At 38.7% G+C, this 26,996-nt stretch overlaps 1 protein-coding gene, 1 long non-coding RNA gene and 1 pseudogene across 2 annotated transcripts in view; all 3 read right to left on the bottom strand.

The window, feature by feature from the left end:
• Positions 1 to 814: 814 nt before the first annotated feature.
• Positions 815 to 4,884, bottom strand: LOC148725179 (uncharacterized; annotated as a pseudogene).
• Positions 4,885 to 11,553: 6,669 nt separating this feature from the next.
• On the bottom strand, positions 11,554 to 12,294 carry LOC148725180 (uncharacterized). Its single transcript, XR_015991239.1, has 2 exons — positions 12,154 to 12,294; positions 11,554 to 12,010 (listed from the first exon to the last, which is right to left on the bottom strand). It is a non-coding gene; the product is annotated as an uncharacterized LOC148725180 (long non-coding RNA).
• Positions 12,295 to 14,295: 2,001 nt separating this feature from the next.
• The window catches only part of LOC111321554 (endothelin-converting enzyme homolog), an 86,171-nt gene continuing 73,470 nt past the window's right edge, over positions 14,296 to 26,996 (bottom strand). The window contains exons 15-19 of the mRNA XM_022924470.2: positions 24,834 to 24,958; positions 24,072 to 24,137; positions 23,672 to 23,767; positions 23,014 to 23,090; positions 14,296 to 16,496 (exon numbers count right to left, since the gene is read on the bottom strand). Coding sequence (XP_022780205.2) covers positions 16,397 to 16,496; positions 23,014 to 23,090; positions 23,672 to 23,767; positions 24,072 to 24,137; positions 24,834 to 24,958 — 464 coding nt within the window. The 3' untranslated portion in view covers positions 14,296 to 16,396. The remainder of the gene's footprint in view (positions 16,497 to 23,013; positions 23,091 to 23,671; positions 23,768 to 24,071; positions 24,138 to 24,833; positions 24,959 to 26,996) is intronic.

Raw genomic sequence — 26,996 nt, forward strand, 5'->3', positions numbered from 1 at the left:
TAAGTAGGGTGAAACAAAACCCAACTACCAGCCTTAGCAAAAATCCCGTATGGAGTTCGATCTCGAATGAACTGGTGGAGACGATCGCGGTAAAATTTAAAGCATGCAACGAGAGGGGAAGCAAGGAAGAGGTAACACAGCATACCTGCCCCCGAAACCCTCATATGCTGTCACATAGGGGCGTCAGTTTTAAAAGAAAGGACGTGTCGGGGAAGAAAAATTATACTACCATACTCTTCCTTCAGAACTTCGATATGGTTATGGAGTTATCGAAGGTGCATGGCTTATAATGGGAATAAAATTCGAAAACGAAATATGACACGAGGCCATCTCAAGTTATTTTCCCACCACTGACGTCATATTAGATCACTGCTAATCGTTTTTAAGCCTACGGTATTTTAGCCGCAAGAGCCCAAAACGGCGAATTCAAATCGAATTTTCTCGTAAAAAACAAGATGTGAACGAAATTAACCACTAAGACTTTATCTTACTCCTCTAAAGCTCACTAGTAATGAACGCTAAAAATGTACCAATTTCAGGCTACATTTCCCCTTTAAAAAGGTAAGTCTAGCTCCCTTTCAATCTGAATTGTAACTTAATAGCTAGCCGGCGTGCATATCAATGCGTGTCCACAGAATTTTGAACAGTTCTGCAAAACTTTGAAAGGATTTCTGTTCTAAAAGCCACCAGCCGAGACTGCAAAAATTGATTGAGTGGATGGTCGTCTTAAAGCCTTGAAATATAATCTCGCGAGCACGAGTAGGCTTGATTTGATTGTGCTGGTAAAACTGGCATACTATTCTTCTAGCACTGCTCAAAGTTTCTGAAATTTATTCTCGAGTTATGCTCGTTTCTCTAAATTATGCTCCTCGCATCAAAATTATACTACTTGATTTTTAAGCAAAACAAAGGCAGAATACCGGGATTAACACAAAACATACAGTAACTGATCACTTATCTGGTGACTGCAACCCATCACCTAGCATGCGTACATCCGGTTATATTACCTGTAATAACCGTCTGCGCATCAGTGCACAAAAGCCTGTGTGAAGACCCCCTGCATAGGATTTTGTGACCGTTGGTGATTGGTAGTTCTAACTCTACTCCTGATTGGCCAAAGGTTGTAGTTTATTGTTTCATGTCAAATTCAACATAATGTCCAACGCGTCAGGTGTTGAATTCAAGCAAGAGCTATGGGAAAAAGCGTTTTCTGAAGTCAAACGGTACTTTGAAATCGAGAGTCTTTTGCCGGAGTAAAAGGGGGCAATAAGGGGCTTTTTTGGTTTAAAAAATGTGTTCGTTAACCTGCCTACAGGATACGGCGGGAAGTCTTTGATAAGGGAGTTTAGAATAGACGGCGGCTGAACTCAGGCTAGTGCACGAAGGAATGTCAAGATTTTGCAAAAATCTAATTTGGATTTGCTCTGGAATGTTACGTGAATTGTTACATGAATTAGTGTTTACGGAGAGCTGTGTTGGATTGGGCGTATTTTGAGAACCTTTTGCACTCTAAATCGATGAGTAGTTGTTAAAATCAGGCGTTGTAATTGACCGACGAACTTGGTTCGGCGTTGAAGTTCGCTAGCACAATGTCAACCTCAATGCGGCTCCTCTTCGGCGTTAACTCGTTGGAATCGCTACATGCAGTCCTCCAACGTGTACCTTGAAGAGCTTCATTGTCTGGTTTGCCACATAGAGCGCGTATTTCTGATTCTATGTTGTTTGCTTGTTGTTTTCTTGTTGTTTGCCTGTTGATCTATGACTAATCTTCGTTTTTTCAATAGTTGACGACAAGACTTGCAAATAAACTTCCTCTGTCGGTAAGCAATCGAGAGGCTTTCCAACTCACATTTTACATCGACTTTAGCTTTTCCGTCCTAAGTCCTAAGTCCTTCCGAGAACACAAAACACAGATTATTTCCATATATAAGAGAACAATCATCGATAAAAAACTATTTACTCGAGTTCTAGCTAGGTGAGAGGTGAGAAACACGTGGAACGACTCAAAACAAACATCATGACACTTGAGTAGACCTGGATCCGAGATATATGACCAATCAGATGGCACGTAAGAATGGGCCAATCACAGCGCGTACTCAAATCGGCGTACACTCTCACACAAGAAATCGTGCGCTGTTTCTCAGACGGAGTGTAGAATAAACGGTGGCTGAACTCAGGCTACCCATCATTTTAATAAACCAATTATCAAACAATGTGTCGTTACGCATTTCCCCACCATTTGTTCCTCAGAATTTATAAACATACTGCTCATCATTTCTCAATCAATGGAGCCTCTTAAGTCAAAGTAAGGATGCAGAGTAATACCCTTATCAGCGTCTATTGTAGTGAAGCGTAACACAAGCCTGAATATAATCTACAAGAGCATGGTCTTGTGAGTCGTTGAAAGTGGAGTTAATTAGTGAGAATACTTTTTCTGCAGCAGCAGACGAGGATTGTACTAGGAGAACCTTCATGACTGCGGACGACCACTATGGCAATCGATCTGAGGGTTGTTGCCAGCACTTCCCTTTGTCTTCTTCGCAGGTCATTGTGACGTTATGGGCCACAGCAGCATAGTTAGGACGTTCCTTGATTAAGCCATTTATTGCATTGTTACTGTCCAAAAACGGAAATAATCGTAGGCCTTGTACAGTTGCTGGCGTCGGTCGCAACCGTTGCACAGCTTCCGGGCATATTATTCTAGCAGCCTTGAATGCGCTCAACGTGTTGTACAAATCTACATTGAATTTTTGCAAAAACCACTGACTTCCAGGCTCGATATTCCTTTTGGCTTCCGGTTCCAGCGCTGCAACATTTTTTTGTGGGATCTCCAGTCGCTGTAGCGACAGCTACTGCGTGGAAATTTTGGAAATGTGGCACCTGACATGCATTCGCATTCGTTTTTAATCTCTCGAAGCACGAGAAGACTAGTGGGCCATCTCCCCCTTTGGCTTTGACGAACGGTTCACCCACATCAACGATGGCTGCTAGCAAAAGCTTAAGGCGCACAACTTTATCTGGATCAGACAAGAAGTCGACCATTCGACGTAAAATTTGGGGAGCAATATTTTGTCTTTCAGCAATAGCAAAGAATTCTTGTAAGTCACCAAACTTCCACCACCAACGAACGACTCTCGGAGTAACTCTTTGACTCAAGTCCAGTCTGTTCCTACCAAATAAGCCTCGCCTTGTGGCTCTGCCCAAATAGGCGGATCCTCAGATTACCAAATTCACTTAAGTTCAGGATAACAAAGTGATTGCCGGCACTATCCAGAGTATGAGAAAAGCAAGCCACATTGAATGTCTTAGGGAATATGAACTGGATGCAATTTAAGGCTGATTGGTTTACTCTAGCGTCGTCTCTCATGGCCGCTATCAATGAGTATGCTCTCACACCATAGTTAACAGATAACCATTCGTTGAGAACTTGGGCAAGCTCGTCGCCCTTTACTGATTTGGCACAAACATCAACTCTCATCAGTCCTTGCACAATACACCAATAATCGTTGACAAAACGGACCACGATCACGATCGCCTCTCCCTGTCTCGTGCCTCCATCAAAGGTAATGGAAAGATCCCTTGTAAATTCCCCGCCACTGCCATCATATCATTGGTTCTCGGCGAATTTCTACTTTGATCCTCCCTATCTCTTGCTTGTGTATCATTGGAATGTACTCCTTCATGTTAGAATGATGACTAAGACAATAGCCTTACTTTTCAAGGAGCGGTCGGAGTTTTTCTATCTTTTGTTAAGAGATTCCAGCTTTGAGAAACTCCTTTACCACCTGTTAACGGTATGCTCTCTCCTCGACTTGCAACATGCAGTCCTTGCCCTGTGTAGTCTTGTCTAAGCGCCTCCGTGATAGTTTGATCTCGCTTCGCGGTGTTTTTCATATTCGCCCTGCTTGAGTCGTGCTTTCTCAGTGGAGGCAACATGACTTCGAAGTACGCTCTTATTAAAGTTTAGAGGCTCCTTTCAAGCGTCACAAAACAGTTTACTCTTTGGAAGACACAGATCGTTAAGACTACTGGTTTTTGGATCTGATTTATCTCTTTCGCTATAATTTCCTTTAGTCGAATTCAATACACACTCCCCAGAGACTGGGGCTCTTTTTACGACATTGCCTGAAGAATTAGAAGTGTTCGACGAAGAGGACGTCATCTTTTATCTTGGATCTCAGTCAACTCATTAGCGAGTCGTACGAGAGGGCCGGAAACCAAGAAACTTTACAACGACCGCAGTGAATCCACTGTAGGCCCAATTCCTTATTAGTAGCAAACATTCTCGAAACATAATTCAGCCAAGAGAAGTGTATTCAATACAAAATTACGAAAGTTGTTCACATCGTGGAAGTAAAAAAGCAGATTACGCCAGCAGTGCTTTTCTTGGAAAAAAGTTAAAAATTATGCTCGTTTTCCCAAATTATTCTGAAAATTATGCTGACAGAATCGACTCGAGCCCAAGTATCCGAAACAAAGTTGCTACTTGATGCTGAATTACGGGAATACTTCTTGGGGCTTACCAGGCTCGAGCCCCATAGGCTTTCAACTTTAAGTTTTTTTCCAAAGCTGTTCAGTTTACAATATTTCCTTTCACTGGTCTAAGCATAACGATTTTGATTTGCAACACATCAGGACACAAATGACTTGACCAAGACGAAAACAATATTCGGAGGCTTCTCTTGATCCATCTTTAACTTTAAACAAATGACAGTAGACATACTAAAAGCCGAAAACACTGCAGAACCCATGGCCAGTGCAGATTATGAATTCGAAGAATGCAAGTGAAGGATGCTACTGTACGTACGTCGTACAAAGGGCAAGTTATTCTTGCAGTTGCACCGAGCGGTTCATCCTGTACGAGCTTCAGTCAGGCAAATCATATCACCCAGTACTTACAAGGTTAACCTGAGCTAGGTTCCTAATCTATCATAAATCAAAGAAACTGAATCGAAATAAAGCATGCTTAGTTACTTTGGTCATCTTTGATTCCAAAAACCAGATACATTCCAAAAAATATGGGAGCGAAAATAAGTAGACCTTCTTTCTATTTGTTTTTATGTTTGTTTGTCGTTGTTGATGTTTTTTCGTTTGGGTGTCATCGGGTTGGAAAACCCAGCCATCATTTAACTGGAGCCAGAAAAATCCAGGCTTGCCTTTTCGGAAAAGACCACTTGGACTGATAAGATAGTATAGGTCTGATAAATCGCCTGAACCTTGCACAGGACACCACATTTTATAGATTAACATCTGTTAATCAGGAGTGTCTGTCTGGTTTTTCCTTCACCTAACCACGATTTTACTTTATTTGTGGGTCTACAGAAGCCTGTCATCTCTGCTTTGTTTCGGTAGTGGTAGTTAGTTAGCTGTGGCAGAAGCACTGCATCCAGTGTATACTTTGATCTTTTGACTTCGTAAGCAGTAACGAGGAAGGGGTTAAGGGAATTCATCAGTGCCATAAGCTTACGAAGTCAAAAGATCAAAGTATACACTGGATGCAGTGCTTCTGCCACAGCTAACTACCACTACCGAAACAAACGACACCGCAATCCCTCCGACTACAGCAACCATACCGAACATAAAAGGCATGTCTGAAAACATCTCGCGCATCTTACTACCCTTCAATATCCGCGTCGCCCACAAACCCATCAGCACACTACGTCAGTTACTAACCAACGTTAAAGACAAAGACGAACCGAGGAACAGACAGGGAACGATTTATATGATCAATTGTTCCGACTGCCAAGCCTCCTACATCGGTGAGACTGGCAGAAACCTCACAACAAGACTGACTGAACACAGACGGGCGACGAGGAAAGGTGATGTCAGCAATCACATTGCTGAACACCATCGACTTACCAACCACAACATTGACTGGGACTCTGCGCAATGCCTAACCTACAGCACTGACTCAACGACTGACTCTGGAAAGCTGGTTTACTAACTTAGAACAGACCCCCCTAAACAGATGTCAACAACTACCCGCTCCATATAAACGACTCATTCACGAAATAAACATCACAAACGACCGAAAAAGAACGACCTAACTGTACCGACAGATCGAAACAGACCAATCACGAGTGACTTACGTCACTTGAGTCTTACAGCCAATAACATCACGGCAAAACCAACCGATCATTTCACACGAACTGGAATAAGAACATTCTACTGACAACAATCAATCACTTGACTCTGATGATGACTTCCGCACAGGTTGTCGAAACGTCAGTCACTACCATCGACAACAGTCCTTCTCAGGACTACACTCACCCGGACGATCACACTACACCTTCACATGTTACCCCCGGGTTCAAACCATTTACTGCATTAAGATAACATAAGTCTGATAGATAGTATAGGTCTGATAAATCGCCTGAACCTTGCACTGGACACCACATTTTGTTGATTACCATCTGTTTATCTGTGTGTCTGTCTGGTTTTTCCTTCACCTAACCACGATTTTACTTTATTTGTGGGTCTACAAAAGCCTGTCATCTCTGCTACTACGAGGAGGGGGTTAAGGGAATTCATCAGTGCCATAAGCTTACGAAGTCAAAAGATCAAAGTATACACTGGATACAGTGCTTCTGCCACAGCAGAAGGAGATGTGTCATTATATATTATAAGGGTCTATTATCTCTATGGATGAATGATTCCATATATCAACGCTCAGATCATTTCATTGTAAGCTTAAGTGAAATTATTTGGGCCATGAAAGTGATTTAAAGTGGGGAATTACTCCATTTAAGCCATACACCGAATGCAAATATGACGTCCAATTTGAGTTGCCATTGTTCTGGACTCACTCGCCCTCATGCATGTAATAATTCTTTTGTGTTTCCACGTGAAGACGAGGCTAGTGAGTCCAGAACAATGGCAATTCAAATTGGACGCCATATTTGCATTCGGTGTATGAGAGCTCTTGCTAATTAACTAGAGGTTTGGCGAAATTTTTACATCAGCAAAACGTTAGTTAATGCACATTTTGTTTTTGTTTTACTTGTTACGAAAAGTCTCCTTTAATTTGCATGACATAAGAAGTGGACAAAGCCAGATTCGTTTAGTTTTTTCCTTTTCTTTTTCTTAAGGAGTACTCATAAAGTGAGCACTGAAAAGTGTTTTGTGCGCATTAAGAGGAGAACTTATACGTAAGTAATATTTGATAATTCTTCCTTTTTTGATTGATCTACTTTGAATTATTACATAAAGTGTCGTTGCAGTTTTGACATAATTCTCATCGGCATACTTGAGATTTAATCAATAGTAATGGCATGGTTAATATTTCAGCATGGAATGTAAACATAAGATAATTCCTTTATAACGCTATTTGTGTAAAAGGGAAAAAATATTTCAAAGCGAAAGACACGAAGTGCAATGAATTTCCAGTAATATTCTATATTATTACACCTGAGCGACGAGAACCCAATTAACGACCAATGAAATTGAATTGAAGATCAAAGATCCCTCTCTTTTAACGACTTTCTTGATGGTGGGAACTATCAAACCGGAGCCTCGTGATAAAGCTGTTAGTACTGGGATTCACCAGATGGAGCATTTTCTTTCAGGATTCATTCGAGATTCAGCTGGGCAATTAAATGCTGCAGCGAAATCCTTTGAGTTTGACATTTCTCCAACAACCCCATGAAGGGAAAAAGTGGAGGAATGACGTTATTATTCGTCCTTGCAATATTACCATCTAATACCTATCACCATAAAAATCAAATTCACAATCTCAATCACGACGACAATCAATTTTAATTTCAATCATGATCATGATTATGAGGAGGAGATCTGATTGGCCTTATAGATTGTATAAATAAGGTGAGGCCAGTCAACAAATCTTTCTCCGAGTTGTTAAAACTGGTTTTGTAGGGAATAGCAAATTGGACAATAAAAGCGTTGGAAATGAGACCAAACAAAGACGACCGAATACGAAGAAAACTCCGCTGTATGAAACGATTAGCATCACAAAAACACTTGGCTTCTCGAAACTAATGAAAACACCCCTGCATTGCATACCGAGCATTGTATATGAGGCAAAAAATTTCAACTTTATTTGGGAGAAATAAAAGTGAGAGAAATATCGGTAGAGAAAGAAGAGAGGGTGCTCTTAAGATGTGTGACTTTTCTAATTTTCTACCATAGAAAGAGCGCTAAAATTGCTTGAGTTGCGGAAAATCATTCTCAGTCTGCCGTAGATCAATACCTAGATCTTGCTTATTTTAAGTAATGGTGATTATAGAAATAAAATCCTTCCCTCTTTTTACCGAGCGATTTAGGCAAAGGACTTAACTACTGTTCAGAAGAAGGGAAACAATACATAATTAAACCTGGAACTAAAGTTAATAAAGTAAATATAACCTTTTGCAATCATAAAAGTTTTTAATCAGATGATGCTTCAACATAAAACTGTTTATAACATACTGCATACTCTTCTGACACTGTTCTGTCCCAGAATCAAAGATGTAAACCTATGCAAATTCTTCAAAAAGGAAAGGAAAGCCTTAGGCCACTTTATGTTGTAATGAGCCGTCTCATCTACTTTTTGTTTACCATTGGAAGACTGGTGGCATCGAAACAAAAACTCTTCTACGACCGGCGAGAAAGGTGTTCTGAATAGCAGGCTTTAACCATATCCATTCTTTACTCAAAATGTTACATTTTCTGGGTGAGCGAGCGAGAATATGAAATGAATCTTCAAAGCTCAATCGTGTGTTTATTTTCATTCTCAAATGCAAACTTTTTGACATTTTTAATCAAAAAGACAGTTCCGTATATCGCTGAGTATCTTAAACAGTGTCTACTAAAGACACGTTTTTAAATGAAATGTTAAGAATGCAAAGATCTCACGTGTCAGGGCTATTTGTAAACGTGCTTAAACAGTGTCTACTAAAGACATGTTTTTAAATGAAATGTTAAGAATGCAAAGATCTCACGTGTCAACCATTTGTAAACGTGCTTTAATTTTATTATCCGTGATTATCATTATCATCATTATGATTTTGTGAGCGATCACAAATATTGTGAAATGTCATTCTGATTATGATGCAAGAAATTATTTCAGTATGTTTATAAATTGTGTGTTAAATATCAATTGGTTTTCTGCGAAAAGTTAGCTATCGATGCTTATTTCACCTTTTTTGCGATCAATCGGCATTATGTAAGTTATATCACCTTGGAATCTTATGTGCCGCATTTTTCTATAGAAATGGGGTAAAACTAACTATTCCTCATGTTTGGTTCGCATTAGCCAAACATTGATCATACATACAAGAATGATCTTGAGGTTCTTAAGATCTGGTGGGTTCTTAAGATCTGAGGCTTAGGAACGATTCCATATATTTGCCACTCATGGGCGTGAAGTGTTGCGGTAGGTGACCGGTCGAACAACAGGCATTAAGGAGTTTACGTTTTTGGAACTGGATGGTACTCAAAAGACTAAACCCCAAGGGCGGATAAGAATGTCTCAAGGGAACGTGGTTTTTGAAAGATCCTCAGCCAGTAGAATTTTTATAGATCAAATCGGATTAGCGGAAAAAAATAAAAGATAACTAGTATAACTGCCCAAAACCAAAGTTCTTGCGAGGCTTGAATCTTAGGGGCAATGGGTAGCTCTTGCTCTTGGGTAGTAGTTAGGATGGTTCGTAAAGAATTATGAAGGATGCTACATTTTCATTTCAAGTCATGATTTCAAAGAGTCAAGAATTAGAAGACAGGAATACCTAAAGCCACGTATTTGCTCCGAAAGCTTTTTCGTTGTTAGCAAAGGTATTGCAAAGGCGCTTTGCTACACAAGGCTACAGGATATACATAGATTACTTCATGGTTGGTGAGCGCGTACGGGTTTTATTCACGAGTTGAAGAATCGTAAACGAACAAGCGAGTCTTCGATCGGGTGAGTTTGTGATTCTTTACAACAAATGAATAAAAATCGCACAAACGAACCAACCATAAAGTAGTTTGTTTATTATTATTATTTACTGAGGTATTACAAATGTCTGAAACTTTAAATCACAGTCAACTGGCCAAAAAAGACATTGAAGTCGTTTATATTTAAACCCAGTCAATGCTGTCAAGACGCCTAAAACACTGCATTCGAATATGCTCAAAAATGCGAAAGGATTTCAAAATAATAAGGACTTTCAAAATAATTCATTTCAAGAAAAAATACTATAAACCCTATTCAAAGGAATCTGGGCTTACGTTTTACAATTAAAGGGTTTCCGAAAATATTACTTTCGCGACGGAGAAAGGAATGACAAGGACGCATCAAAGCCAGTCCCTTGACACTTTAGTCATTCTTAGTTATTCTAACCAGCATATGGCAGTCTGCCATCTTTCCTAACAGTTTGGTAGATCGGAAAGCTCAAATCAGCACTCTTAATCCCATAGGAATCAACGAACGTTTTTCATTCTACTAATTCATTCTTGTTTTTCTCGCCAACAGATTCCCACCGATAGCGTAGCTACACTTGCTGTATATAAACACACACAACCTTCAATTCCTCCATTCGCTCTGACGAAGCACTAACGCTCGAAACGTCAGCTATTCAACTCTTTACGGTGGCCAATTTACAATTCAAACTTAGTTGTTAAAACCAAATTACATTAGTAATAAATTCAACGGGCTTAAGGGCTCCTCACATGGGCAGAAAACGGAAACAAAGAAGAATTATCTAAACCCCAGAAGAACAGGTCTAACATATTTTAATTGTGTTCACGTAGTGGATTTGAAAACTGCCGCAGGTAGCAGATTTGAAAAAAGTTCTATAACTCCGAATACCTTGTGTCTGAGATGGAAAACTCGGAGAGAGATTGATTTGGTCCGCATCTCATAAACAAAAACCGAACTGCCCACTTATTAAGTTTAGTTGCTTCTCTCTTTCGAAGTTGCTCTTTGACCCTTTATTTGCTTCATTATTGTATTACTTGCATGTATGTTTGTACCACTGATAATAGTATAATTGATAATATGTTGTATTGTATACTATTGTCTTTTAGTTGAATAAAGTAGCTGATATTAAAGAAGAAAAAAGAACATCAAAGAATAATGATGTGGAGGAAACAAAATCTAGTGCTTGAAGCAAAAATATAATAAAACGCTAACTATGCAAATATTCAAAAGTGCTTTATATTATACTAGTTCTGAAGTTCCAGTACTAAACGCTTTCCTGAAAAGAAAAGTTTTGAGTTGTAGTCAGGCTGCTACAACAGGCTACTACAACATCTGATTAGTAACGGCAGGAGCAGCATGAACAAATGCGCGATCCCCAAGTGTAGAGGAGTGAAAAGCATAGTTAGAGGTAGGTTTAAGAGATACAATAGAGAGCTTAAGCACCAGACGTTCTTGACAACAGGAACGGCAAAGAAGCCGCGTAAGACTGGATCTAGGCCTTCGTTCTTGGCGCGAAATAGGAAGGTTAAGCAGTCGACGTTTTTCAGACACGGACTTCTACCCGTGTTAACATGTCTTTGCTAAAAGGTGCTAGAGATTTGACCTTAATGAGCATGGGAATAAGTTTCTTTACCCCACTCTGTTAACAGAATGAATAATTCGTCTTTCATATTTATTAGGCGACTTGAAATTTACCACTTCATGGTTGTGTAAACAATGCGAACAAACGAGCGAGCATAAAGTTTTCAGTGCATGATCTGGATGCCTAGAGGACCATTTCTCTTTTTCTAAATTCGTTAACCACAGCGAGATTTGTTATTCTCATGTTCGTAGTCGGTTGCTCAAAACCTAGCAGGCATGCAATGTGCAGTTACAAAATACAACCGATGCAGAAAGACAATCATCTATCTCATTTTGCACTTTGTTATTGTATCTAAATGTCACTTAAGTGTCTTAAATCTAAATCATCGCTCAAAGTAATTTGTGATAAGCTTAAACCTGGTTTAAAAAAATCTTAGTTCTGCATGTGATGATTCAAATGGACATGAAATCAAATGACTTAACTCACCCAGACTTGGCGAGAAGATTGTCTGCCATTGTCGAATCCCGTTTAATCTATCGATTAAGCAAAAACCACTTTACGCGCTACGAAAACGTTTTTTAATCACTTAATGGAAAGCAGAAGAGCTTTTTATGGTTTTGAGTCAATAATTTATCTCCTATAAACAAAATAACAGCATATGTTTGTGGCGTTCTACCTTCAACCTGAAAAGTGGCGTTCTGGCGTCTGCGACGTGACCACGCGAACGTCATGACATGCGCAATATGTACATAGTTCCTCTAATGACTTCCGGTAGGCGTTCGTGACCTCAAGAACGTCTGGTGCTTAAGCTCTCTAATGTCCTCAATGTAAGACGGGCTTAGATTGTTTAACGACTAAAAAAACAAAAAGAAGCAATGAAAGGAATCGGGAACAGAGTGTGGGGAGTTGTAGGGTGCCTTGACATATGAAATAAAACAAAGACATGAAGGAGACCAGCAAAAAGAAAACAAGAATGAAACCATGCACCTTAATATTTGACCACTATTTTCGAAGAAAGATAAAGACCTCGTAGGCTTGCTAACTTTAAGTAAATGTTTCACAATGCATCGAAAGGGGATGAACATCCTCATTAGAGACCTTGAATGAAATTAAAAACTCCAAGAAACTATCGCCCGAGAATTTGCCTCCCCATTTCCGAATGTGCAAATTATTTCGGAGGAAGTATACATGTATGCGTATTGACTATTTCTTGAGAAGCATAGGAGCTGCTTAGAGTAAGTAAAGCACTCATTCCAATCCCTCTGTACGTCAGTTAGATTTCAAGAGAGCCTTTGACCTTTGAGTGTTGTCATTTCAAATGATTTGACTTTTGCTCAGTTTTTGAAATGCAAAAAGGAGGTGTTATTTAAGTTTTTCTTATATTATTCAAATAATTCGAATTTTTAAAGCGATCTCCCAGTAATGAACCGGTCTAATATGATCTAGCGCATTAGATCATATCCACATGTATTTTGCGCTAGGTAAGTAAGAAATTATTATCATTATTAATATCTATATATAGAAACATATATATCCAATTTTCATGCAGAGCCCTCAAAGTTTTCGAATCATTTCAACGTCCTAAAAATTCAACAACACAAATTCGAGGTCCATAAAAAGGTAGAAAGTGAACGAGGCTAAAATCCAATAAAATCTTGACCAAAGATAAGATATGGGAAAGGTGTTTCGCTAGCGCTGAGAAGGAAAGCCAACGGTAATGGTGCGTGCTCGTAGGCTTTCTTTACGCTCAAAAAAGAAAACCTACAAAAGAAAACTTTCCGGTTTTTGTAGCACAATAAACTCGCCAAAATCTCTTTTCTTTATTTGACTGTTTTGTGTCAATTTTTGCACCTCCATTGCCGAAATTGTACCAAAAATACGAGTGTTCACGCAGTTGCAGTTGGAAGGACTGGGCCAGGATTGAGATAAGACGTGTTTTTGAAGCTCTGGTTTAAGTGAGCAGTTAAACGATGTAATTACTAAGTTTAAACCGGCCCTCTGTCGCTGAAACTAATATGCCTCACGACAAAGATAAACCGGTGACAGATACGAAAAATACGCGAAAAAGACAACGAGAAAATGGTTCCCAAACAGACGAAGACGCTTCAGTCGCCGGCCATTGCTGCGATACCTCCAAAATGGCCGAGATCAACGCCAAACTCAACAAAATATTACGGGTCGTGGCCGAATTTGATGCTGTTAAAACACGTATGATGCAGCTAGAAGAAGAGAATAAGCAGTTGAAACAAGCGGTGGAGAGCACTGTTAGGGAAATAACAGACCTAAAAGCCACTACGGTTTACGCTTGCAGTAAAACAATAATGAAAAACTTAACTCTCTCAAGGAAGAGGTCATGAATCTAAAGCGACGTAACATTAAACTAGAAGCCTACACAAGGAGAGAAAATATTAATATATTTGGTATTGAAGATAAACGAGGGGAATCCAATACTAGAACAGAGGAACTTGTTCGTATCATGATGCGTGAGAAGATGAATATTCCAGAAGAAGACGTTGTAGGCTTTCAATTCGAGCGAGTGCATCTAATTCCAACACGGCAGGATATGGCTCGCTCTTCCAAGCCGAGACCGATTATTGCAAAATTTAGCTTTTACAAGGACAAGGAACATATTCCTTTGTTAAGAACCTCAAAGGCAGTAGAATTGGAATTTCTAACGATTTTCCGAAAGAGATTGACGAAATCCACCAGAAGCTCTATCCGGTTTTAAAAGAGGCAAAGAAGACAGGTCAAAAGGCTAGCTTTAAAGTGGATAAATCAATCATCAGTGGACAGGTATATAGAGGTATGGAGACAGAAATTCTTGCACATTGTGGTTTAATTATGAACAGCTAAAACGTTCGGCTGACAGAGGGCCGAAGCGCCAAAGCACGCCGATGGACTTTGTAGGTACATATTTCTGTCTTTTAAACGTTATCTTGTCGACATCAATCTTATATAATTTTTGCTACATGTATTTTTCTGTTTTAGGTAATTCCCTTTTAAGTTTGTGTATCTTTGCGCAGTTTTTTCTTTTTCCAAGATCAGATTCAACACTGCTTCTTACAAATCTTAATATGGTGAAATCAATAATTGGTTAAGCTAATTGCAATACTAGAAGTAGTAATATCTGTGTTAGTATTTTATAGTATAGTGTATTATAATACTGTAAAACTAGTAACAGTGGCACTTAGTAGTAATAGTAGTAATAATAGAATCTAACAATAATGGTGTAATTAAGCTTTGGACTGTTTTGTAAGTAGTATAAACCGTTGTTACACTGTAAATAATGTGAGTAGTCGTATCGTACTATAAGTTACGTAAGTGACTGCATTTGTAATTTGTAAGATTGTGAATAAAATAATGAGTTAAAAAAAAGTTATTCCTGCAGTAGCACCGAGCCGTTCATCCTGTACGAGCTTCAGTCAGGCAAATCATATCACCCCAGTACTTATAAGGTTAACCTGAGCTAGGTTGCTTATATATCATAAATCAAAGCAACTGAATCGAAATATAGCATGCTTAATTCCTTTGGTCATCTTTGATTCCAAAAACCAGATACATTCCAAAGAATATGGGAACGAAAATAACTAGACCTTCTTTCTATTTGTCTTTTTGTTTGCTTGTCGATGTTGATCTTTTTTCGTTTGGGTGTCATCGAGTTGGAAAACCCAGCCATCATTTAACTGGAGCCAGAAAAATCCAGGCTTGCCTTTTCGGAAAAGACCACTTGGACGGATAAGATAGTATAGGTCTGATAAATCGCCTGAACATTGCACAGGACACCACATTTTACTCATTAACATCTGTTAACCAGGAGTGTCTGTCTGGTTTTTCCTTCACCTAACCACGATTTTACTTTATTTGTGGGTCTACAAAAGCCTGTCATCTCTGCTACTACGAGGAGGGGGTTAAGGGAATTCATCAGTGCCATAAGCTTACGAAGTCAAAAGATCAAAGTATACACTGGATGCAGTGCTTCTGCCATAGCAGAAGGAGATGTGTCATTATATATTATAAGGGTCTATTATCTCTATGGATGAATGATCCCATATATCAACGCTCAGATCATTTCATTGTAAGCTTAAGTGAAATTATTTGGGCCATGAAAGTGATTTAAAATGGGGAATTACTCCATTTAAGCCATACACCGAATGCAATTATGACGTCCAATTTGAGTTGCCATTGTTCTGGACTCACTCGCCCTCATGCATGTAATAATTCTTTTGTGTTTCCACGTGAAGACGAGGCTAGTGAGTCCAGAACAATGGCAATTCAAATTGGACACCATATTTGCATTCGGTGTATGAGAGCTCTTGCTAATTAACTAGAGGTTTGGCGAAATTTTTACATCAGCAAAACGTTAGTTAATGCACATTTTGCTTTTGTTTTACTTGTTACGAAAAGTCTCCTTTAATTTGCATGACATAAGAAGTGGACAAAGCCAGATTCGTTTAGTTTTTTCCTTTTCTTTTTCTTAAGGGGTACTCATAAAGTGAGCACTGAAAAGTGTTTTGTTTTAAGAGGAGAACTTACACGTAAGTAATATTTGATAATTCTTCCTTTTTTGATTGATCTACTTTGAATTATTACATAAAGTGTCGTTGCAGTTTTGACATAATTCTCATCGGCATGATTTAATCAATAGTAATGGCATGGTTAGTATTTCAGCATGGAATGTAAACATAAGATAATTCCTTTATAACGCTATTTGAGTAAAAGGAAAAAAATATTTCAAAGCGAAAGACACGAAGTGCAATGAATTTCCAATAATATTCTATATCATTACACCTGAGCGACGAGAACTCAATTAACGACCAATGAAATTGAATTGAAGATCAAAGACCCCTCTTTTTAACAACTTTCTTCATGGTGGGAACTATCAAACCGGAGCCTCGTGATAAAGCTGTTAGTACTGGGATTCACCAGATGGAGCATTTTCTTTCAGGATTCATTCGAGATTCAGCTGGGCAATTAAATGCTGCAGCGAAATCCTTTGAGTTTGACATTTCCCCAACAACCCTATGAAGAGGAAAAGTGGAGGAATAACGTTATTATTCGTCCTTGCAATACTACCATCTAATACCTATCACCATAAAAATCAAATTTACAATTTCAATCACGACGACAATCAAAATTTTAATTTCAATCATGATCATGATTATGAGGAGGAGATCTGATTGGCCTTATAGATTGTATAAATAAGGTGAGGCCAGTCAACAAATCTTTCTCCGAGTTGTTAAAACTGGTTTTGTAGGGAATAGCAAATTGGACAATAAAAGCGTTGGAAATGAGACCAAACAAAGACGACCGAATACGAAGAAAACTCCGCTGTATGAAACGATTAGCATCACAAAAACACTTGGCTTCTCGAAACTAATGAAAACACCCCTGCATTGCGTCCCAAGCATTGTATATGGGGCAAAAAATTTCAGCTTTACTTGGGAGAAATAAAAGTGAGAGAAATATCTATAGAGAACGAAGAGAGGGTGCTCTTAAGATGTGTGACTTTTCTAATTTTCTACCATAGAAAGAGCGCTAAAATTGCTTGAGTTGCGGAAAATCATTCTCAGTTTGCCGTAGATTAATATCTAGATCTTACTTATTTTATAATTAATATTAATATAGTTTATATCTGACCAATTGCAGCCCAGAGGCGGGTGCAGTGTAAGGTTGCGAACAGAAGTCAGCATATCAGGCGCTTCTGGCAGCTGCTTCAGTCCATCGATCTCACCTTCCCACCCATCCCACCCCAGGGGAGGACATCCATGACACAGTAATCTCGTGTGTGGAAAATTAACGTCTCCTACCCCAACCCTGCAGGAGACGGGACCTCCATTTATTCATCCCTATCCGAGAAGACTAGAATATCTAACCATTTCTTGATGTAACGGTGATTATAGAAATAAAATCCTTCCCTCTTTTACCAAGCGATATAGGCAAGGACTTAACTACTGTTCAGAAGAAGGGAAACAATACATAATTAAACCTGGAACTAAAGTTAATAAAGTAAATATAACTGTAATCATAAAAGTTTTTAATCAGATGATGCTTCAATATAAAACTGTTTATAACATACTGCCTACTCTCGTGACACTTTTCTGTCCCAGAATCAAAAATGTAAACCTATGCAAATTCTTCCAAAAGGAAAGGAAGCCTTAGGCCACTTTATGTTGTAATGAGCCGTCTCATCTACTTTTTGTTTACCATTGGAAGACTGGTGGCATCGAAACAGAAACTCTTCTACGGCCGGCGAGAAAGGTATTCTGAATAGCAGGCTTTAACCATATCCATTCTTTACTCAAAATGTTACATTTTCTGGGTGAGCGAGCGAGAATATGAAATGAATCTTCAAAGCTTAATCGTGTGTTTATCTTAATTCTTAAATGCAACCTTTTTGACATTTTTAATCAAAAAGACAGTTCCGTATATCGGTGAGTATCTTAAACAGCGTCTACTGGAGACAAACGTTTTAAATGAAAGTTTAAGAATGCAAAGATCTCACGTGTCAGGGCTATTATAATCATCTATTTGTAAACGTGCTTTAATATTATTATCCGTGATTATCATTATCATCATTATGACTTTTGTGATCGATCACAAATATTGTGAAATGTCATTCAGATTATGATGCAAGAAATTATTTCAGTATGTTTATAAATTGTGTGTTAAATATCAATTGGTTTTCTGCGAAAACCGTACGACGGCCGGTAAACTAGTTATGCGTTCAAGTTAGCTATCGATGTTTAATATGTAGATTTCACCTTTTTTGCGATCAATCCGCATTATGTAAGTTATATTAGCCTTGATCTTATGCGCGGCATTTTTGTATAGAAATGGGGTAAAACTAACTATTCCTCAGGTTTGGTTCGCATTAGCTAAATATTGATCATACATACAAGAATGATCTTGAGGTTCTTAAGATCTGGTGGGTTGACTTCTGACGCTTAGGATATATTCCATATATTTGCCACTGGTGAAGAGGGTGGCACTCATGGGCGTGAAGTGTTACGGTAGGTGACCAGTCGAACAACAGGCATTCAAGTTAAGGAGTTTATGTTTTTGGAACTGGATGATACTCAAAAGACTAAACCCCAAGGGCGATAAGAATGTCTCAAGGGAACATGGTTTTTGAAAGATCGTCAGCCAGTAGAAATTTATAGATAAAATCGGATTAGCGGAAAAAAAAAAAGATAACTAGTATAACTGCCCAAAAACCAGAGTTCTTGCGAGGCTTGAATCTTTGGGGCAATGGGTAGCTCTTGCTCTTGGGTAGTAGTTAGGATGGTTCGGAAAGAGTTGTGAAGGATGCTACATTTTCATTTCAAGTCATGATTTCAAAGTCAAATATTAGAAGACAGGAATACCTAAAGCCACGCATTTGCTCCGAAAGCTTTTTCGTTGTTATCAGCAAAGGTATTGCGAAGGCCCTTCGCTACACAAGGCTATAAGATATATATAGATTACTTTATGGTTGGTGAGCGCGTACGGTTTTTATTCACGAGTTCAAGAATCGTAAACGAACAAGCGAGTCTTCGATCGAGTGAGTTTGTGATTGTGATAAATCAATAAAAATCGCACAAACGAACCAACCATAAAGTAGTTTGTTTATTATGTTAGTACTGAGGTATTACAAATGTCTGAAACTTTAAATCACAGTCAACTGGCCAAAAAAGACATTGAAGTCGCGAACCCGATATCGCTTATATTTAAACCCAATCAATGCTGTCAAGACGACTACAACACTGCATTCGAATATGCTCAAAAAGGCGAAAGGACTGTACTTTCAAAATAATTCATTTCAAGAAAAAATATTATAAACCCTATTCAAAGGAATTTGGGCATGGAATGACAAGGACGAATCAAAACCAGTCCCTTGACACTTTAGTCATTCTAGTTATTCTAACCAGCATATGGCAGTCTGCCATCTTTCCTAACATCTTTCCCTAACGCTCCGACGAAGGGCTAACGCTCGAAACGTCAGCTTTTGTAATCGTTACGGTGGCCAATTTACCATTTCAACTTTGTTGATATTTTCAAATTATTTCGTTACTCCCACCGAAGCGGCCCCAAACAGTTTCTTTCGAAACTATCAGTCTTTATTCATCTTTCCTAACAGTTTGGTAGCTCGGAAAGCACAAATCAGCACTCTTAATCCCATAGGAATCAACGAACGTTTTTCATTCTACTAATTCATTCTTGTTTTTCTCGCCAACAGGTTCCCACCGATAGCGTAGCTACACTTGCTGTATATAAACACACACAACCTTCAATTCCTCCATTCGCTCTGACGAAGCACTAACGCTCGAAACGTCAGCTATTCAACTCTTTACGGTGGCCAATTTACAATTCAAACTTAGTTGTTAAAACCAAATTACATTAGTAATAAATTCAACGGGCTTAAGGGCTCCTCACATGGGCAGAAAACGGAAACAAAGAAGAACTGGAATATATCTAAACCCCAGAAGAACAGGTCTAACATATTTTAATTGTGTTCACGTAGTGGATTTGAAAACTGCCGCAGGTAGCAGATTTGAAAAAAGTTCTATAACTCCGAATACCTTGTGTCTGAGATGGAAAACTCGGAGAGAGATTGATTTGGTCCGCATCTCATAAACAAAAACCGAACTGCCCACTTATTAAGTTTAGTTGCTTCTCTCTTTCGAAGTTGCTCTTTGACGCTTTATTTGCTTCATTATTGTATTACTTGCATTTATATTTGTACCACTGACAATAGTATAATTGATAATATGTTGTATTGCATACTATTGTCTTTTAGTTGAATAAAGTAGCTGATATTAAAGAAGAAAAAAGAACATCAAAGAATAATGATGTGGAGGAAACAAAATCTAGTGCTTGAAGCAAAAATATAATAAAACGCTAACTATGCAAATATTCAAAAGTGCTTTATATTATACTAGTTCTGAAGCTCCAGTACTAAACGCTTTCCCGAAAAGAAAAGTTTTGAGTTGTAGTCAGGCTGCTACAACAGGCTACTACAACATCTGATTAGTAACGGCAGGAGCAGCATGAACAAATGCGCGATCCCCAAGTGTAGAGGAGTGAAAAGCATAGTTAGAGGTAGGTTTAAGAGATACAATGTCCTCAAAGTAAGGCGGGCTTAGATTGTTTAACGACTAAAAAACAAAAAGAAGCAATGAAAGGAATCGGGAACAGAGTGTGGGGAGTTGTAGGGTGCTTTGACATATGAAATAAAACAAAGACATGAAGGAGATCAGCAAAAAGAAAACAAGAATGAAACCATGCATATTTGACCACTTGCTAACTTTAAGTAAATGTTTCACAATGCATCGAAAGGGGATGAACATCCTCATTAGAGACCTTGAATGAAATTAAAAACTCCAAGAAACTATCGCCCGAGAATTTGCCTCCCCATTTCCGAATGTGCAAATTATTTCGGAGGAAGTATACATGTATGCGTATTGACTAATTCTTGAGAACCATAGGAGCTGCTTAGAGCAAGTAAAGCACTCATTCCAATCCCTCTGTACGTCAGTTAGATTTCAAGAGAGCCTTTGACCGACGCATGCATTATCAATCAAGTGCGAGCTTAAAATGGCTGGATATTGCCTGAGTGTTGTCATTTCAAATGATTTGACTTTTGCTCAGTTTTTGAATTGCAAAAGGAGGTGTTATTTAAGTTTTTCTTATATTATTCAAATAATTCGAATTTTTAAAGCGATCTCCCAGTAATGAACACTTTTAGAACTCTAATATGATCTAGCGCATTAGATCATATCCACATGTATCTTGCGCTATGTAAGTAACAAATTATTATTATTATTAATATACATAGAAACATATATATCCAATAGACAACATTCGTATTCCCCGACGGTCCTGGGACGAGTAGGCCCTGAGCATGAATGCGAGGCTGATGCGGGGAAGTGTTTAATTTCTTCGATTTCGCGTAAAAAATGCCGAAACATCTTCTTATGCCTACAACTGTACCAACAGCGAGGCTAAGAAAAAGAACCCAATCAAATACCCCAACGTTTCGAATGTTACTGTCTACTGTTGCCAACAAACGACAAAAAAAAAACAGTACGCTCCTGGGATAAGTGAACAGGAAAGACGTCGAAGGTGGATCCCAGCATGCCGGCTGGAAAGCCTAAATGTCACAAGGCATACTCGTATATGCTCTAAACACTTTGTAGGAGGGTTAGGGCCAACAAAGGTAAACTCTTTTCCTACGATATTTGATTTTCCTAAACCTCCAACGAAAAGAAGTGAAAGATGAAACAAGGCCAGGATCTGGAGACGAGACGTTTGAAAAATGCTTCCACGACAAACAGAATTCAGAAGGCAACTAAGTCTGACTAATCGAAGGTTAGAAACCATCTGGATTTCTGGATTTCTGGATTTCGGATTAAACCATTTCTTGTAACCAACTTTGCATTCACAACATCACTTATGGACTCACAGTCGTCGGTCAATTCGAGAGCAAGTTCGTGGGCTTTTCCGTCAGTTCGACTAATTCTTCCTTCTTTTAGTTGGAGACAGATATTCCTCGAGCCTGTAGGTATTTTTTAAGCTCTGGAACCTTCCAGTTTTTAAAAATTACTTCCATTTCTGCTACACCGGCCATTACTTTCTTGTATTTCGCGGCAGCTATTCCCCGCATTAGCCTCGCATTCACCCGCAAGCGCTTACTCGTCCCAGGGCCGTCGAGGAATACGAATATTGTCTATTAAGTTTTTCTTATATTATTCAAATAATTCGAATTTTTAAAGCGATCTCCCAGTAATGAACCGCCCTAATATGGTCTAGCGCATTAGATCATATCCACATGTATTTTGCGCTAGAAATTATTATCATTATTAATATCTATATATAGAAACATATATATCCAATTTTCATGCGGAGCCCTCAAAGTTTTCGAATCATTTAAACGTCCTAAAAATTCAACAACACAAATTCGAGGTCCATAATAACGTAGGAAGTGAACGAGGCTAAAATCCCGCCATCTTTACCAAAGATAAGATATGGGAAAGGTATTTCGCTAGCGCTGAGAAGGAAAGCCAACGGTAATGGTGCGTGCTCGTAGGTTTCTTTACGCTCAAAAAAGAAAACCTACAAAAGAAAACTTTCCGGTTTTTGTAGCACAATAAACTCGCCAAAATCTCTTTTCTTTATTTGACTGTTTTGTGTCAATTTTTGCATCTCCATTGCCGAAATTGTCCCAAAAATACGAATGTTCACGCAGTGTTTTTCTGGCGCGGGATCAAAACAAGCAATCCCGAGGGCGTAAGATGGGCCCATTTTTCTCGCTCGGGTAGCAATTCAGAACAGATGATTCGTTTTATAATGCACAAGGGCACTGCCATCTACTTAACACATTTTTTTTGGGGGAATCATGGGTTGATTTATGGCGCTGTTTCAGTTAAATGATGACGGAGGTAGAGCCAAGACTTATGAAGGATAAAGAATAGGACAACAGCTTATTTTGTTAATCTAAAATTTACCAAGTTTCATCGAGTTTTATTTTGTTCTAGTCGATTTTTTTCATTCGGTTTACCTCCAGTGATCCAGAGTGTGCGTTGCCTGCTCAATTTTCTTCAAAGCAACTGGCCGAAGAATAGATCCACAATCCACCTAGGAAATATCAGAATCAGTCAGCAGTTAGCGGCTCATGTACCAAAATCAAATGAATGGTAGACAGAAAAAGTCATACTGCTCATAAAACGGTTCACATCCGTGAAGCTCTCTCAAAGATACATTTACAGCATCTCGAATAAAGATACATTGTCGTGTATAAGCCATCAATCAGTTCAAACACGCTGTGAGAAGAGCTGACGACTAAGAAATTGGCGTTGGAGAACGGTGATTGTGTTATCTATCATTGGAGCCTACGCATCAATTAGATATAGAGTAGTGATTACTATGGTATCAAGAAGCCACCATTAATGGGTTGCATGTACTAGAAACCGCGATAAGTGAAATCACTGTATCACTTCTGAGCGTTGTGAAAATAGTTACCAAGGAGTATGACATTAGAAGGATATGGATGGTTTATGTGTGGATAAGGACTGATATATAGAGAAATAAAAGGAAGAGAGTCTTCATTACTAAACAAGTATGGTCTAGTAACGAAAAGCAGACTAACAAACAAACAACGTTAAGCATAAAAATATTTCATTGAAATTTTCTGCTGAAAAGTTGAAGTTTTAGTTTACCTGAGCAGCGCTTATGAAGAAAAGCTGTTCATTTGTATAATTCAGTGCAGGAAGTTGAGGTTCTTTGCCATTCTTCTTAATCCATTTTTTATACGCCTGTCACGGTAAAAGACACTTATTTTGCGGCAACCCTAGACAACGATTATCGGCTAAAGAGATTTACCATTTAGAAGGGTCCAAGGAAAGAGTCATCATACTACTGGGGTCTTAAGTTAACTGTCAGTCTCCTTTGTCAGCGCTCGCGCGATTCTATAAACTTTTGACTAGATAGACAAAATACTATGGATTATTTCTGTTTTGTGAAAAATACATACGATGAAAAATAAATGCCGTTTAAAAGCAAAATGCTCCGATTCTAAGTACATTCAGTCAATAAAATATACTATTCGCTGAGACGTACCAAATACGCTTGCTTGATAGCTCCGTTGTCTGCAATATTTTCCCCAAGGGTCTGGATACCATTAAGCTAAATTGAGAGAGTTTCATGAAGTTAGGATTAGGAGACACTAAAATGATGGCAACCAAACACTTACAATGTTAAGGTTGTAAAAACAATCTGAGGGGTGGATTATGTTAAGCTCGAGAGGTTCTCTCCTTCATTGGATTTTAAAATGCTCATCCGTGTTAGAGCAGAACAATGAATAGTCAAAAACCATAGACCTCAGCGGAACAATGTCATGGTACTTGTTGTTGACTAAGCTTAAGGTCAAGATGGCTAGATATTGGCCGAGTTCTGTTTTTGTGTTTTTATGGTCCGAGACGAGGTTGAGGTTTGTAGCATGCAAGAAGAAAAAAAAAGGAGGAGTTCGGGAGCCGGGATGAAAACTAACTGTGTATTAACCTACGTAAGACGTTGATGTTTTGACTGTTTTCTGGCGCTTTTAAAGACTTCAGTTAGCTGGACACGCATTTTGGAATATCATTTAAGCACTGTTCTTAAAACGAATTAAAGACAAAATTAAGACGAATTAAAGACAAACTAAAGACAAATTGAACTTTCTTATTGCCTTATTGCCTGGTTGATTAGGATCTTGACAAGGAAATACAGTGGGTCATATTTATCTCAAACACCATCACATTCCAAAAACGGGAAGATGCAGTCTTACTCTAGTAATCTGCGAGTAAATTTTCAGATGCGAGTAAATTTTTCAAATGCACTCGCCTTTTTCGCATAGGCTTCAAAGTTTGAATATTGCTTTATGAAACACTGAGCTTTTTTTTCAAAAGCTTCGTTGGATGACTCAGACCACCAGTTAACAAGATCACCATTTTTGTTGTATTTTCGACCTGCAAAAGATGGTAAATAAGAATAATATAGCTGACATCAATGATATCTATAATGATATTGATAATAATTATGCTAATAAATATGATAGCCACAGAATTTTAGCGACAAAAGAACAAGGAAAAAAAAGAATAGTACTTGTGGTGAACAAATAAATTAAGAAGTAAGTAAACGTTTGTGTGTCATGAAGTAGTCACTTCACGCGTATCCAGTTGACAATACCGCCTGAAGGGAGATTAGTATGCAGTCGGAATATCGGAAGAAACATTTTCAACACTACGAGTGTCTTCTCGTAGGTGTGAAGAATCACAACCTTTTTTTGAAAACAGAAAATAAAAACATGATAATCAATATAAAGGTGATGACGATGATAATGATGATACTAGTTATCGTCAGCTTCTTCCACATAATTGGAAGGTATGATAGCATGATAGTGCTTCTCTTTCATGGGGATTCCAGTTTGATTCCTTGCCATTTATTTCGGAACGTCTCTTTCTTTCAAATAGTGTTAAAGTAATAGTTTCATTTTGTGTGCCAGGAACCCAGCAGTAGATTCGCACCAGGGCCCGTCAAGTTTGGTATTAAGATTTTGGTTTTCTTATGTTTTCCTTTTTATTCTAATTTCTTCTCCGCTCTTATGCCCTGAGCTTTGGCTCCACCTATCATCTCTCAATTTATTCATCGCTTCGGCGTCTTTTTCCTCTGGGGTGCCGACCCCAGATAACTCTTGTTCCGGACACCTTACCTCCCTTTCGTACTTCATCGTTTCTTTGGAGCCCCCTCTCGAGGGGTTACCCCATGAATTAACCTACCCTCCCCCAGAGACTTGCAATCCCTAGTGTGTGAACGTAAATACAAGTAGGTTCTAAGCTGCCAGCTCATAGCTACTCCTTGGTGTGGGTAGGGTGGACCGAACTTGCACAGCTCCCTTCACGAGTTATATGTTATTTTGGGTTTTTCTGGAGGCTGAGGGCCAAAACTAGAAAAGCTGCCGATGATAGAAAAATATCCCCAATAATACCAGAGATTTCCGAAAGAAATACATTTTTACATCGGATAATTACTCAGCTATCAATAGGAGAGTGAGTCATATAATTAAGGAAAAATGTCTCTCCGTCTTGCTACAAGTTTCAATCCTTTTTTGAGCTCTACTTTCAGCAGTTTTCTCGCAAATCATGTTGTAGTCTGATCACTTGTTGTAGTCAGATCACGAATAAACCTTGTCTTGTCGGGAAAGGTGTTTTCATAAACCTCGTGAATCGTTTTCAAACCATGCGTGTTCATGCAGTTAAAAACCAACATTGAAAAGGATTATCGGGTACATGTAGTGCGGGAGAACCCGGCCATGACGAAGAAGGACTCACGTTTTTGAAATTTATATCTGGTAATCATGAAATAACCAAGAAAGAAAGGATACGCAAAGTTTGATCTGTCTTCAACATAACTTTCTTAAAAGCATAGGCAGACAAGATTTTTCGAGAGCAGCCCTCGTAATTCTTAGCCTTCGGAATTCTTAAATAGGAAGCACTACACAAGACATTAGTACAGCAATTTTTTCTGCAATAGCAACCAGAAGGAGAGATGTCCAGCCATCTTAATACTTTGTGCACTGAACGAGTCTTGAATCAGTAAAGAACAGGACCTATCCTCTGCCGTATTCTTTGAAAGTGAAAGAATTCTACTCTCTACCATATCCTGATATCCTGATATCGTTCATTCCAGAGTTAACATGGGAGGTGACCTTGTAAGTTGCTGCATCTGGCACGGATTTGCAGCGCGTTAACCGTTCGTTAGATTTGCGCCTTCACTCCTTGGGCAGAAGGGGATATTTGCATACAGAGAAACTCGAGTTAAATTTCTAGCTCTAGCAATTATGACCGTTTAGTTTCTGTCTATAAAAACTCGAACTATCTGAGAGAAAAGGAGAGGGAATCATTATACTCTTTAACGTGAACACTGTAGATTGACTGAATCAAAATCATTTTCGCGTTAGTTCTACCTCGGTACCATTTCAACTACTTGACAAATTTCTAAACTGTT

This window comes from Stylophora pistillata, chromosome 8 (genome assembly GCF_964205215.1).
Source record: "Stylophora pistillata chromosome 8, jaStyPist1.2, whole genome shotgun sequence".
In the NCBI taxonomy this organism is placed as follows: Eukaryota; Metazoa; Cnidaria; class Anthozoa; order Scleractinia; family Pocilloporidae; genus Stylophora; species Stylophora pistillata.